The sequence below is a fragment of the Gekko japonicus genome, unplaced genomic scaffold (genome assembly GCF_001447785.1).
Source record: "Gekko japonicus isolate JY-2015 unplaced genomic scaffold, Gekko_japonicus_V1.1 scaffold278, whole genome shotgun sequence".
NCBI classification, from domain to species: domain Eukaryota; kingdom Metazoa; phylum Chordata; class Lepidosauria; order Squamata; family Gekkonidae; genus Gekko; species Gekko japonicus.
Genome location: NW_015169783.1, coordinates 786,748 through 801,528, shown reverse-complemented (window position 1 = coordinate 801,528; position 14,781 = coordinate 786,748). Strand labels below are relative to the sequence as shown.

Below are 14,781 nucleotides of genomic sequence, written 5' to 3'. Positions count from 1 at the left end.
GTTTCAAAGCCGAAGAGCCACCGCTGTCTGAAGACGTTTCCGTGGTCATGTGGCCGGCATGACTAAACACAAAGGCGCACGGAACGCTGTTACCTTCCCACCAAAGTGGTCCCTATTTATCTACTTGCAATTTCTTGCTTTCGAACTGCTAGGTTGGCAGGAGCTGGAACTAGAGACGGGAGCTCACTCCATCATGCGGCACCCGGGTCTCGAACTGCTGAACTACTGACCTTCCACAGCCTGCAGTTCAGCGTCTTAACTACCTGAGCAAGGTCTTAATCTGAGTTATCAAACATGAATATACAGCACTAGTCTCAAGATTCGAAATTTACAATCAGAATTTACAAAGTGATCAAATCCAAAAAATCTAAAATGTTAAAACATTCAAAATCTAAACTGTTAAAACAAACGGATTTAAATATTTATTTACATCTTATTAACTGAGTGTATACCAAATTCTATTACCATCGGGACGGGCCAGATTTTCGTCGCTTTACAGATAAAACTATCATTAAAAATTCTGTAACAAGATGAGCGGTTTCAGGATTAATATCTGCCAGCAAATAGTTCAGTGGGTAATCGGTGTTTGGTAAGAACTGGAGTAATCCAAATCGGTCTAGGGATCGACCAGTGATGGCAAAATAACAGAAGATGGCCAAGTGTTTCCACAGCTCCAGTCTCACAAAGTAATGGAGTAATGTTTAGTAATGCATACCTGTCTTAAAGGAAGCATTAAGTTTCCTTCAGCCTTCATAGCTGGAGAAAACAAACAGCAAAGAGCCATTGCTAGAAAGAGATTTCTGGAATAGATGGACTGGTCCATCAAGGCAGCTCTCTGTGTCTTAGGATGGATGAGCCTGCAAGTAAGGGGTTCATCATCTACATGAACACATGAATCTGCCTTATACGGAATCTGACCCTTGGTCTATCACAGTCAGGGTTGTCTACTCAGACCAGCAGTCTGCTTGGTGTAGCAGCTAAGAGTGGCAGACTCTAATCTGGAAAACCACTCCTCCACCTGAAGCCAGCTGGATGACCTTGGGTAAGTCACGGCTCTCTCAGAGCTCTCTCAGCCCCACCCACCTCACAGGTGTCTGTTCTGCGAAGGGGAAGGGAAGGTGATTGTAAGCTGCTCTGAGACTCCTTCAGGTATTGAAGAGCGGGGTATAAAACCAACTCCTCCTCCTCCTCTGGTCTCAGGCGGAGGTCTTGCACTTACTGCCTGATCCATTTAAACTGGAGATGCCAGGGATTGAACCTGGGACCTTCCGCATTAAAAGCAGAGGCTCTTCCACCAAGCCACAGCCCCTCCCTTAAGCTTACTATACTTTTTTCCTGCATCGACCTTTCTGTGGTGTGCATTCTGCTGTACTAACAGAATGCACCCACTTTTTGTTGTTTAGGTCTACGGTTTAATCCTTTTTTAAAAGCATATACATGATATTCTTTGTCAAAGGAAGAATCTAACAGAGCAGAACCTTCCCCAGAATGGGTGTGAACACCCTCTACAGAAGGCCAGGTCAACACAGAAAGAAATTAAACCTCATCTGAAAGAAACAGAGATCACTACTTGATATGGAGTTCCAGGATTGAAATCGAGCCATAAATATTCTATTGCTGGGCCTAAGCCAATTGTCAGACTTTCCCTGTTTACAAGGCTCGGTTGAGCTGTGGATACAGAACTGTGAAGGTATCAATACAACAAGATTGTACTGGAATAGCCAGGGGAGCAACATGATTTTAAGTGGCCATTTGTGCACATTCAGCCCCGGAGTAGAAGTCACAACAGCAAAACCTCTCAACTCGTACATGCAAAGAAGAATGGACAAATGAGTTCAAAATAATCAGTTCAGAAGAAAAACCTGCTTTTGAGCAGCACCTCATCAGCCTATGCATCATTTATTCCATTTAATTACAAAATTTATATTCCCCGTGTCAATCCAAGCAGGTCCAAGGCGGCTAGCAATTAAAAGTAAAACACGATAAAACGTATCTTAAAATCAGTTAAAATCAAAAATAAAACACATATGGAAAAAACAGCAATTAAAAGACAGGACAGGAAAGAAAGGTCACTGAGGGGACACCAGACAAGACGAAGACGTCATCACCTGCCAGTGGAAGAAAGGGGCCAGGTGGAGATCCCTGGAAAGCGAGCTCCAGAATTTTGGTGCCTCTTACAGGTTGCCCACTGGCCCAAACTCAGAAGGCGGGGGCACCCGAAGCAGAGCCTCATGACAATCATAGTGTCATATGGAATCGTATGTTGTGTTTCTCGTTGTGCTATAGGCAAGCATTCGCAACCAGGACCGATTCTGCAAAAGCAGTTGTTCCGCCCTCGGTCTCCCGTTTCCCCCGGTTGTACTGCTTATTTTTTTAGGATCAAGAAGACGTGGGGGAACAATTAAGTTTTAAGAGTTAATGAAAAGGAAAAAGTACTTAAATGTCTGACTCAGTTTATATTGATCTAAATGAAGTGAAGACTTGATGTAATGAGAAGCTAGTGAGGATCTCCCCTCTTGGGTTTTTAGTCAGTAGTGGGTTTCTATACTTTGTCCCGTATATGCAGGGGTCGTTTCGTAGAAAAAGAGCTAGGTGAACTCATTAGCATAATTCATTAGCATATACCACACCCCCTGACATCACCGGAAGTGTGGCATAAGGCCACACCCCCTGACATCACCGGAAGTGTGTCATAAGGCCACACACCCCGCCCCCAACGGTCCCGGCCGCTACCGCCAGCCTTGCAGTTCCGGTACCAAGCCCCATGAGGGGCCCGGCGGTGGACCTGCAAGGCCAGCGGGAGTGCAAGGAAGCCCCGCGAAGGCCCTCCCTGGCCCCAGGTAGGCAGGGGTGGGGAGAGGCAGGGAGGAAGCAACTTACCCTCCCTCTTCTCCTGCCTCCTCCTGGCTGAATGAGGGCCGGAAGCGGGGCGACCGGAAGCAGGGGGCGGGGCTTTGTCATGTGCCCCGCCCCCCGTACCTCACCCGGGGGAACTGCGATCCCCCCCGAAATGACCTCTGCGTATATGTAGTCCCCCTTCCCTTTATCTGTGATAGTTTTTATAGTTTGGAAAAAAAAAATCCCCTCCGGGGGCTCAAAAAAAAAAAAGAAGAAGACGCCGTGGGGGAAATCGGGGGGGGGATGTGGATCAAAATGCGGCCGTTCAGCAAATAGTGGGAAACTGAGCAGTACAACCGGGGGAAACAGGAGACCAAGGGCGGAACAACTGCTTTTGCGAAATCGGTCCAGTTTATCCTGTTTGGTCAAGCCAATCCGGGTTATGAGCATTTGCTACAGTATAACAATAGTACAACAATATCTAACAATGTGTGGATGCAGCCAGTGACACAGATTTTGAGATAGCCCAGGCTAGCCTGGTATCATCAGATCTCAGAAGCTAAGCAAGTTCAGTCCTGGTTAGTACTTGGATGGGAGATCTCCCAGGAGGTCTAGGGCTGCTATATAGAGGCAGGCCATGGTAAGCCATCTCTGTTTGCCTCTTGCCTTGAAACCCCTACAGGGCTACCATACGTTAGCTGACACGACGGCAAAAAAACCCCAAACCAGTTGATAACAGCCAGGTGTGAAGAGCTACATTTGTTTTCTATCCACCAGGCACAAAGAGGTATTTAACAGAGAGATCTAAAACTCTTTTGACAGTTTTAGAGAGGTAATGGAAACTGGAATTTTGTAGCACTGCAAAGCCTGACATGTTTTTTATTCTACTATAAGCTTCCACAAAGTAAGCAAGAGTCCACCTTCTCAGGACACAGGATGAAGGCCCATAAATTTATTTATTTATTTATTTTTCGTACTTATACCCCGCCCTCCCCAGTGGGCTCAAGGCAGCTGACAGGGGCAAGACACACTTGCCATAATAAAACAATAAAATACATGATAATTTAAAAACATATAATACATCTTTAAACAATCCTAGTCGAACAAAGTGCTCAGTGACTTCCATGATCTAGGGATGGCGGGTCATATGTCCGAAGTTCCAAGAAGACGGCCAAAGGCTTCTTCCATACTAAGATGTTTCCTCAGGACCTCAGGGTGGTGGTAGTATAGTAGGGACGGCGGCTCCTACTCAAAAGCCTGGCGGAAGAGCTCCGTCTTGCAGGCCCTGCGGAACTGCACAAGATCCCGCAGGGCCCGGATCTCCCCTGGGAGCTCGTTCCACCAGGTAGGAGCCGCCACCAAAAAAGCCCTGGTCCTAGTAGCGGCTAGTTTGACATCCTTGGGGCCCGGGATGACTAATAAGTTTTGGGGCCCTGACCGTAGTGCTCTTGGGGGAACATACTAAACTTACGCTAATACTAAAAAGCTTGCTAGTCTTGTAATTACAATACCTATAGACAGTCTATTTAAAATAAACCTTCTACTTCTTCCTAAAGCACTGTGTGTTCTTTTTTCTCATGGACTTTAATTACTGTTGCATTGTTTTGTCTAAAAGCCCATGTGCTATGCAGATTTTCTTGAATAAACAAATAGCATACAGTAATTTAAAAAAATACTGTCACATACAGTGTTTTTTTAAAAAAATATCTGTATTAAAAATAACCAGTAAAACCAAAAACCATGAATAATCAGAAAAGGGCAGACCTTAAAAGCACAAAGGCAAAGAACTCCAACACTGCTGTTTGGTGCAGTTCCAGTTTGGTGTAGTGGTTAGGAGCGTGGACTCAAATCTGGGAGAACCAGGTCTGATTCCCCACTCCTCCACATGCAGCTGCTGGTGTGACCTTGTGTCAGTCACAAGTTCTCTCAGAGCTGTTATTTAAGGAGCAGCTCCCTCAGAGCTCTCTCAGCCCCACCTACCTCACAGAGTGTCTGTTGTGGGGAGGGGAAGGGAAAGGAGATTGTAAACTGCTCTGAGACTTCTTTAGGTAGTGAAGGGCGGGGTATAAACCCAATCTCTTCCTCAATCTCTTCTGTTTAAGAACTGTTTTATTCACAGAGGTGTCTAACTTCCTTAAACAACGCAAAGGAGTTCAGTGGCAAGAAATGTTCACGTATACAAAAGCTTCTACCCAGAATTAAACTTTGTTGGTCTTAAAGGTGCCACTGGACTCAAACTTTGTTCTACTGCTTCGGACTGACACAGCTACCCCACCTGAATCTTCCTTAAACAGCATTCTGTCTTCATCAAGACAAAATACACGAGGGATCAAAAGTCAAGACCGCAAGCAAACTACTGATACAGGGAAAAATCTAAAGAAAACTGAACCAAGTCAAATCCTACAGACATCTATACCACCTTAAGTACAAAAAGAACTCCATTTATTTTTAATTTTAATTGTTTGAATGATAAGCTCAAAATTAGCAGATCACTTGTAATGGCAATTCTGGATTTACCACAGTCTTAATAATCATTTTGTGACTGTTTTCATTCATGCTTTACTAAGTGCTGCACTATATTCTATTTCAATCTTCAATAAACAGCTCAAAATTAAAAAGAAAAACACAAAAAGAAGCAACAAGCCTCACTGATTTCAAAAGGCCACGGATGGAATCTAAAGCCAAGTGCGCACAGCCACGTATCTAAACTTGCTTGTTAATATTTGATGACTTTTATGCAGTTTTATGTTCTTATCATGTTTTACTACATTAAGCCGCTTCCGGCAGGTTCTCTACAGAAGGCAGTGCAGACGTTTCCTAAACAAGCACGCAAATAAACTACTCACCAAAACGTCTTTCAGTCGACTGTTCCATAAGATCTGCTTTGTAAAAAAAAGGGGGGAAATGAAAAAAGTGAATTCACTATGGTCAACAACATCTGCAAACATTTAAAGTTGTTTTTTTTTAAAGGTCGCTAGTTCTGATGCTCCTCACGTTTCAATTTCATTAAGGTAGCTCCCTGATGGAACAATGTGTACACACCAATGTCTACAAACCATAGCAATGGAACAATGGATACAAACCAGGGTTGTCCCAATCTCATTCTAATTTTCCCGTCTCCCACCAAGAATTTTTGTCAAGCACAAACTCCAGTGACACAGGATGTTACCAATGCAGGGCACATGGGTTAAACAGAGTTCATCTCCCCACTAACTAGGATCCAAAAACTAGATTAAACTATACAGAAGCCTAGTGGCTCCCTGAGGACTAACAATAATATTTATTTTAGCAAGAGCTGTTGTGAGGCAGAGTTCACTTCTTCGGATGCAACATTCTCACAAGAGTTCATAATGGTATAATATTGCACGTCTATAACAAAGGAGACCCCAGCCCTTTTTGAATCTGTGAGCTGTTCTGGAATTATGACACAGGGTGGTGGGCACCAGTGTTCCCTCTCAGCTGAGTTCGTTCATCTTGCTCACAAGCAGGGGTCGTTTCGTAGGAAAAGAGGCGCAGGAGCTCATTAGCATACCTACTTTTGGCATAATCATTAGCCTATGCCACGCCCCCTGATATCACCGGAAGTGTGTCTGAAAGGGAAGCAAAAAAGGGTGGAGGCATCTTCAAAAGCCTCCTCTTCCCTTCCCCAGCCGGCCTGCAAAGGCGGGGGGGGGGAAGCGAAGAGAGAAGGGGTTTAAAGTTTAAACCCCTTCCCTCTAGAATCCCGCTGCTGGGGCGGCGGGATCTTTCAATTGTATTCTAGGGCCCCATAGAATACAATGGTAACATCGTGCCGCTGCTGCTGCACGACTTGAGAGAGAAGGGGTTTAAACTTTAAATCCCCTCTCGCTTCGCTTCCCCCCCCCCAGCTCGCCTTGGCAGGAAGCCAGGCATTTAAATCCCCCCCCAAAAAAGCGGAGCAGCTCAGGGGGAAAGGAGAGCATGTCTGCCCGGCTTCCCTTCCTGTCTCCAGCTAGCCTGGGCTGGCTGGAGACAGGAAGGGGAGCCCAGCAGACATGCCTGGCTTCCCTATGTGAGCTTCTTTGAGTGCCCCACGGCTGCGTAGCACTCGGAGAATATCGCGCAGGGAAGACAGGCATTTAAAGCCCCCCCCCCCCAAGTCTCTCCGCAAAAGCGGAGCGGCTCAGGGGGAAAGGAGGGCATGATTTTTAAAGAGACATTCCCTGCAAGCTGCTGTGAGTCAACTTGCTGTTGTTGTTTTTTCAAATGCAACATCTCATTTGTGCAAAAACCCAAGGCAGGCTGCTCAAAAGCACAGAATATCTGCTATACAGAAGATTCTGTTACTATAAACGTACTGCTTGCATTGCCAAATGTTCTCTGCTGAGAAGGTAGATGAAATGCTTTTTTTTTACTTTCACCACTGTGTATGCAACATTCCACAGGACAGGATATTTTGGCCCTCACAGTAGCACTTGGCAAAAAAGCAAACATGGACTGCTGCAGCCAGGGAAGGATTGGCATGGCCTTCAGGCAGGCATTTTGGGGGACAAAAGGCCTGGCGTAAACCCTAATGAAGTCATTATTTGAGGCCGTGGATTTTCCAGACTCAGAACACCTGATGTGTTTCCATCACTGAATTATCATCTATTTTACATTCAGCCACTGAATTTTATAACTTTGTAATAGTTTTAAAATAAATCACCAGAGACACAATTTTGTATCGACTTCCCCAGCATCCTGCAGGGATGGTTTTATGAATTAACGTTACACTTACCAGGCCCTCCAATGCCGGTTAAATCATCTGAAAGGGAATACAGAAAACTGAGCGACCGTGCGTTTGACAGACATATTAAAAAGACATTCACAAATAGATCTAACAGAAAGCTAAAGATGGACGGAAGGTCGTGTTTAATAATTATGGCTTACGGTGGTGTGTTAAATATGGTACGTTAAATACGGTACACTCAGTGGCAAAGGAAAGGACATTTTAATATCATTAATCGAAGATATGGAGGAATGAGAACAGGAGGAGGTCGATCAACACAGTACACAGCACAAGCGCCCAACACAGCATATAGATCCTGGCGTGATTAAGGTTATAACATCTGTAATTCCCAGCATGCAGAATTCACCAAGAAGCTCTACCACATCAAAGGCTGACTTTACCTTCAGTGCATTCTACTGCAATAGACTTCCCACCTTGGGTTTCAAGGAGACAAAAAGAAGAGTTCTTGATTTCATTCGGACATGGATTAAATGCAAGTGGAAGATAATCTGGGGTAATTTAACTTCTTAAAAGACTGATTATGAGTGAGTAATGAGTGTGTTGTCGAATGATCAGACCATTGAACTAGGCTTTGGGAGAACCAGAGTTGAATCCCTACTCGGCCATGGAAGCTGGTTGGGTGGCCTTGGGCCAGTCACTCAGTCTATCCTACTTCACAAGGTTGTTGTGAGGATAAAATGGAGGAGAGGGGAACAACTGAAGTCGCTTTGGGTCCCCTCTGGGGTGAAAGGTAGGGCTTAAATGAAATAATTTAAATCAAAGTAGAGCAGACTGATGCAGCTTTAAGGATTACATTGTATGTTTCCCCCATTTCAGCAACAGAGACCAGCTGGTAAGCAAAGACAAATAAACAAGTGATGCTTTTGATCTAGGAGCTTCCCAAGATTATCTCGGCTTCCTTGCTTCAATCGTCTGCTTGATTGTCCTGCTGCTACCTTTCTCTAACACCTCGGCATGCCGAAGGCCATCCGACCTTGTCTGAGTTGTTTAACCTCTACGCTCACTCACCTCTGCAATGGTCAGACTCACCAGCAGCATCATGTGCATGGGAGAAACCAGACCCCTGGCTCTCTGCATCACTTGGCAAATTTCTAAGTATGCTACTGTACAATGAGAACTCACTGGTTCCCCTACTAAGAAGGTGTGCTTCTGAGTACGCAGGGTGCAACTTTCCAACTGTGGTGTTCTGACCCGAGAGTAACCAAAAAGCTAATTCTGAATTAAATTCCTCTGCCATTCACATACATGCAAAGGTATTTGTACTGTGGTGTAATAACGTATGCAGAAAATGCATACATGGAACATCACTTATAAGATGACATTAAGAGCTAGATTTGAGTCCAGTAGCTGTGGTGGCTCAAGTGGTTAAGACGCTGAACTGCAGACCAGAAAGTTGGTAGTTCAGCCGTTCGAGACCCGAGTGCCGCATGATGGATTGAGCTCCCGTCTCTGGCTCCAGCTCCTGCCAACCTAACAGTTCGAAAGCAAGAAATTGCAAGTAGAGAAATAGGTACTGCTTTGGTGGGAAGGTAACAGTGTTCCGTGCGCCTCAGCATCTAGTCATGCCGGCCACATGACCACAGAAATGTCTTTGGACAGCGCTGGCTCTTCAGCTTGGAAACGGAGATGAGCACTGCATCCCTAGAGTCGGATTCGACTGGCTTTTGAGCAAGGAGACCTTTACCTTTACCTTAGCACCTTAGAGACCATCCTGAACTTTCTTAAAATTGAACTGTACAGCACCATTTTAGTTTGTATTTATTGAAGTTTTTAATGTAACTTGTGTTTTATTCCCGACATTTGCCGGTTGTTTGCCGCCCTGAGCCGTATGGGTAGGGCGGGATATAAATCCCAGAATAAATAAATAAATAAATAAATAAATAAAAACAAGATTTTTGGGGTATAAGCTTTTGAGAGTCAAAGCTCCCTTCGTCAGACAGGTGAAATTAAGTGAGACAAAAAGGGAGGGGAAGAAGTAGAACAAAAGCAGAGGCAGGGAGGGAGGAAAAGAGGAACTTTCTTACACGCCCAGGGAAATGCTGATTGCTACTTTGGGGTCAGGAAGCAATCTTTCCCCAGGCCAGTTTGGCCAGGAATCCTAGAGGTTTTCTGTCATCTTTTGGGCATGGAACTTGGGGGTATGGAGGGGGAGGTATTTGTGAATTCCCTGCATTGTGCAGGGGGTTGGACTAGATAACTCTGGAGGTCTCTTCCAACTCTATGATTCTATGATTCTAAGATGAGAGGATCAGGAGAAGAGGCCTGATGGGGGGGGGGGATATAAATGGAATTTCCCAACAGTCATTGCTGGTTTTCATATGCAGGATTCTAATTACCACACTCACTAAGGTTTCTTACCTACAATAACTTCCACCTTCTTGCTTTCTTGAGCCTCTTGGTCATTGTATACACGGCACCAATATGTGCCTTGATGTTCGACGTCCACACAGGAAACCTAGGAAGACAACAGAGCACCTCCTAATAAGGAATAGACAGCTTCAAGAGGGGATTAGATAAACGTGGAACAGAGGTCCATCAGTGGCTATTAGCCACAAGGTATAGATGGAACAGAGCTGCGGTGGCTCAAGTGGTTAAGACGCTGAACTGCAGGCTGTGATGGAAGGTCGGTAGTTCAGCAGTTCGAGACCCGGGTGCCGCATGACGGAGAGAGCTCCCGTCTCTAGTTCCAGCTCCTGCCAACCTAGCAGTTATAAGATTATGCATGGGATAGAGCAGGTAGAGAAAGAAGTACTTTTCTCCCTTTCTCACAATACAAGAACTTGTGGGCACTCAATGAAATTGCTGAGCAGTCAGGTTAGAACAGATAAAAGGAAGTACTTCTTCACCCAAAGAGTGATTAACACATGGAATTCACTGCCACAGGAGGTGGTGGCGAATACAAGTATGGACAGCTTCAAGAGGGAATTGGATAAACATATGGAGCAGAGGTTCATCAGTGGCTATTAGCCACAAGGTATAGATAGGAACTCTCAGTATGGGGCAAATGATGCTGAACCTCCTGATGGCACCTGGTATTTTTGGCCACTGTGTGACACAGAGTGTTGGACTGGATGGTCCACTGGCCTGATCCAACATATCTTCTCTTGTGTTCTCATGTTGTTAAATACTTGCAACTGGATTCTCATTGTTTTTGTTGTTGTTGTTGTTTTTTTTAAAAAAAAAACACCTAAAAACCGAGAGACACCAATTTCCAGAAAACTGCCCTATTTTAAATTTAAAAAATGTTGTCCCCTTCTTCCAAGGAGCCCAGGGCTCTCCCCTCCTCCATTTCACCCTCACAACAACCCTGTGAGGTAGGTAAGGCTGAGAAAGAGAGGGAGGGAGATTGGCTCCAGATCGTCCAGGGAGCTTCATAAACTGAGTGAGACCTTTAATCCAGGTCTCTCCACTCCTAATCCGAGACTCTTAACTATTTCATCACACTGATTCTCATACCTATACAGATTTTTCCTCTTTATGGAACTTAATATTATGGAACTTAAGGATACCACAGGTCTGGAAAAGCTGGTTTATAGCTTTTATATTTTTTTGGTATTTTGTGTGTATGTGTGTGCATACCTGCAAGTCATGGTTGACGACTGGCGACCCCTAGTGGGGCTTGGACATTTCAGAGAAGTGGCATGCTATTGCCCACCACTGGTATTCCTTGGAGGTCTCCCTTCCAAGTACTTGCCAGGGTCAGCCCTGCTTAGCTTCCAAGATCGGGATTGCCTGGGCTATCCAGGTCAGGGCTAGCTGGTTTATAGCTTTCGTGGACAGGCTGAGATGCAGAAACGCACCATTTCCTAAAAATAAGACAGCAGTACTCTGGAAGAGAATGATTGCAAACATTTCCTGAACCTCCATTATGAATTTCAATAGGCCCACCCTGTCGGAGGGGAGCATCTAGCTCTGCACCACGTTTCCAGTAACAATTAAAAACCTTCTGCGCCACCTCCACCCACCCGGCTCATACATTCAGAAACGGGATACAAGGCAACTGGACTCCCTTACCAGCGTGCTAATGACAGAGCACCAGGAAGTGAAAGGACACATCACTTTATATACACAAGGCTTTCAGGAATACAGTTAGAAATGAACTTAATTTTCGGGAGACTTTGAATTTTCATTTGATGGAAGAAAAATAACGAAGACTCACCACGTATGCCTTTTTATCCCCATTCGTCAGTGGAGATCCGTTCTTGAACCACTGGTATTGAGGCGTGGGAATTCCAACAGCTCCACACTGAAGCACCAAGGTTTCCCCTGCTATCAGATTTTGGGACTGCGGATGGGTGCAAATGAATAGCGTTTTCTCAGGCAGATCGAGAGAACTTCCTTAAATTGAAGGAGAGGGGAAGAAAAAGAGGAAGAACTGAGATTTTAAGAAGAAGAAGGAGAAGAAGAAGAGATTGGATTTATACCCCGCCGTTCAGTATTCGAAGGAGTCTCAGAGCTGCTTACAATCTCCCTTCCCCTCCCCTTTCCACAACAGAAACCCTGTGAGGTAGGTGGGGCTGAGAGAGCTCTTTCGAGAACTGCCCTTGAGAGCTCTGAGAGAACTTGTGACTGACCCAAGGTCACACCAGCAGCTGCATATGGAGGAGTAGGGAATCAAACCGGGTTCTCCCAGATTAGAGTCTGCGCTCCTAACCACTACACCAAACTGGCTTCAAAGTTAAGCTTGCTGTTTGGAAGCAAAAGACACATGTGAAGTTGCCTTATTTATTTATTTATAAATTAGACTGATAGACCGCCCTCCTCTGAGTACACAGGGCTCATAGTAAATCACACCATCCGTCCTATCAAGCTCTGTACTGTTTACTGGAAGAAGCACAGTGGAAGAAGTCTTCCCCGTCACCTGCTTCCTGATCCCTTTTAGCTGGCGATGCTGGGGATTGAACCTGGGACCTTCTGCATGCAAGGCAGAGGCTCTACCATTGAGCCCCAGGTAGTCCAGGAAATGTAGGCGGCTCCTTCTCTGCTTCCTGTCTTCCCCATGCATATGGATGAACACAGAGGTGTTTCCCACATGCATGTGCTGTTGTCATGTCAAGCGGGGGAAAGGGGGGGAAACGCACAGTATTTTCCAGGGAAAAGCTACAAATTGGGGAAAATTACCTGCCAGCAGTGTTCCCTCTAAGCTGAGTAAGTGTGAGCCAGCTCAGTTTTTCAGACTCCGGCGCACACATTTTTGCCTTAGCTCAGGAAGGACGGGCTCCAAACCAAACTAATTCATGCAGCCGCCAAACCGCTCGCTCACAACCTTAATGCCAGTAGCTCACAAAGTAGAATTTTTGCTCACAAGACTCCACCGCTTAGAGGGAGCATTGCCTGCCACCCCTTCTATGGGAAAAGCCGGTTGTTTGAAAACCTAACTACACGTTTTACTGTTTATGGCTCCAGCCCAAGGCCTGACCCACAGACACAAGCTGGGAGATTCGCAAGCGCCTCAGGGCCAAATTCATAATAGGACCCCATCGTGTGGGGAGAGGGGGGCAGGCTTATCCCTCCCATCATTTCCCCCAAACAGCAATAGCCCTAGGGAGCTAATATGGCTTCCACTGGAGAATATTATATATTATTCGTTCCATTTAATCCATTTGTACCCTGCCTTTCTCCCCAATGGGGACCCAAAGAAGTTTACATTGTCCTCCATTTTATTCTCACAACAACCCTGTGAGGTAGATTAGGCCGAGAGTGTGTGATTGACCTGAGGTCACACAGAGAGCTTCCACGGCACGAGCGGGGATTCAAGGGGCTCTTTTTGTAGCAGGAACTCCTTTGCATATTAGGCGACACCCCCCCTAATGTAGCCAATCCTCCAAGAGCTTACAGAGCTCTTCTTACAGGGGCTACTATAAACTCTTGGAGGATTGGCTACATTAGGGGTGTGTCGCTTAATATGCAGATGAGTACCTGCTACAAAAAGAGCCCTTGAACCACTACACCACACTGGCTCTTCGTGCTATATGGGCTACCTGTAAGCCTCAGCAATGGGGCAAACAGTGGCTCCCTGGGGCTCCTTCAGCTCAGGAAGGCTGAAGTCTCTCTCCCATCTACGTGCCTTGATCCAGATTGGATCCTGGCACATTTGAGAACCCAAGTTTCAAGAGGGAACTCCCAGCAAATGCTGGTGTGATAAGACTCAGGGCAGACCCGTAAACAATGTAATGTGGAAACTGGCCTCCATGAATTCTCAATGGCCAGACATCTAGTTTGGTGTAGCGGTTAAGAGCACAGACTCTAATCAGGGAGAACCGACTTTGATTCCCCACTCCTCCGCATGCAGCTGCTGGAGTGACCTTGGGTCAGTCACAAGTTCTCTCAGAGCTGTTCTCTCAAGAGCAGTCCTCAAAAGAGCTCTCTCAGCCCCACCTATCTCACAGGGTGTCTGTTGTGGGGAGAGGAAGGGAAAGGAGAGTGTAAACTTCTCTGAGACTCCGTGTAGTGAAGGGCAGGGTATAAATCCAATCTCTTCTTCTCCTTCCACCTTAAAAGGCATGCCCATTTTAAAGGTCCTTTCAAAAAGCTGAATCAGACCACTACACATCACATTGTTTCATTCCAGTTTACATCTGATTTAACTTTCCTCCAAGGAACATGGGAAAGGGTCTTGGCTGGGTTACTGCATTTTGCTCAGCACAAGCTAAGATAATAATAATAATTAAGTGCCAACAAGTTCTAGCTGACTTATGACAACCCTGTAGAGTTTTCAAAGCTAGTGACATTCAGAGGGGCAGTTTGGCATTGCCTGCCTCTGCACAGCAAACCCTGGACTGCCTTGGTGGTCTCCCATCCAAATACTAACCAGGGCCAACCCTGCTTAGCTTCCAAACTCTAACAAGTTTGGCTAGTCCAGGCTATTCAGGTTGCTTAACTAAGACAGCCCATGTAATACACAGATCCTGGCTCACAGCCAAATACCATGATGGGAATGACATTGCTATTTTTTTCCTTTGGGTGTGCGTGCATTTCTAGAGGAGAACATTGGGAGTGCTGCTTCTGAGCCAGATGAATGAGATTTATCACCAGTGATACACAGTAGGAACTGGATGTGACCAACCTCCTTTATTGGTGTGACTGCCAGAGACATTTTAATTATATAGATGGGTCTACTGCCTTATCTCCTGCCAACCTAGCAGTTCGAAAGCAAGAAATTGCAAGTAGATAAATAGGTACCACTTCGGTGG

General features: G+C 45.6%; 1 protein-coding gene across 1 annotated transcript in view; it reads right to left on the bottom strand.

Moving 5' to 3' along the window:
- The window catches only part of MALT1 (MALT1 paracaspase), a 74,877-nt gene that overhangs the window by 38,894 nt on the left and 21,202 nt on the right, over positions 1 to 14,781 (bottom strand). Inside the window, exons 5-9 of the mRNA XM_015416848.1 lie at positions 11,748 to 11,926; positions 9,947 to 10,043; positions 7,969 to 8,001; positions 7,577 to 7,603; positions 5,685 to 5,717 (exon numbers count right to left, since the gene is read on the bottom strand). Of these exons, the coding sequence (XP_015272334.1) occupies positions 5,685 to 5,717; positions 7,577 to 7,603; positions 7,969 to 8,001; positions 9,947 to 10,043; positions 11,748 to 11,926 (369 nt within the window). The remainder of the gene's footprint in view (positions 1 to 5,684; positions 5,718 to 7,576; positions 7,604 to 7,968; positions 8,002 to 9,946; positions 10,044 to 11,747; positions 11,927 to 14,781) is intronic.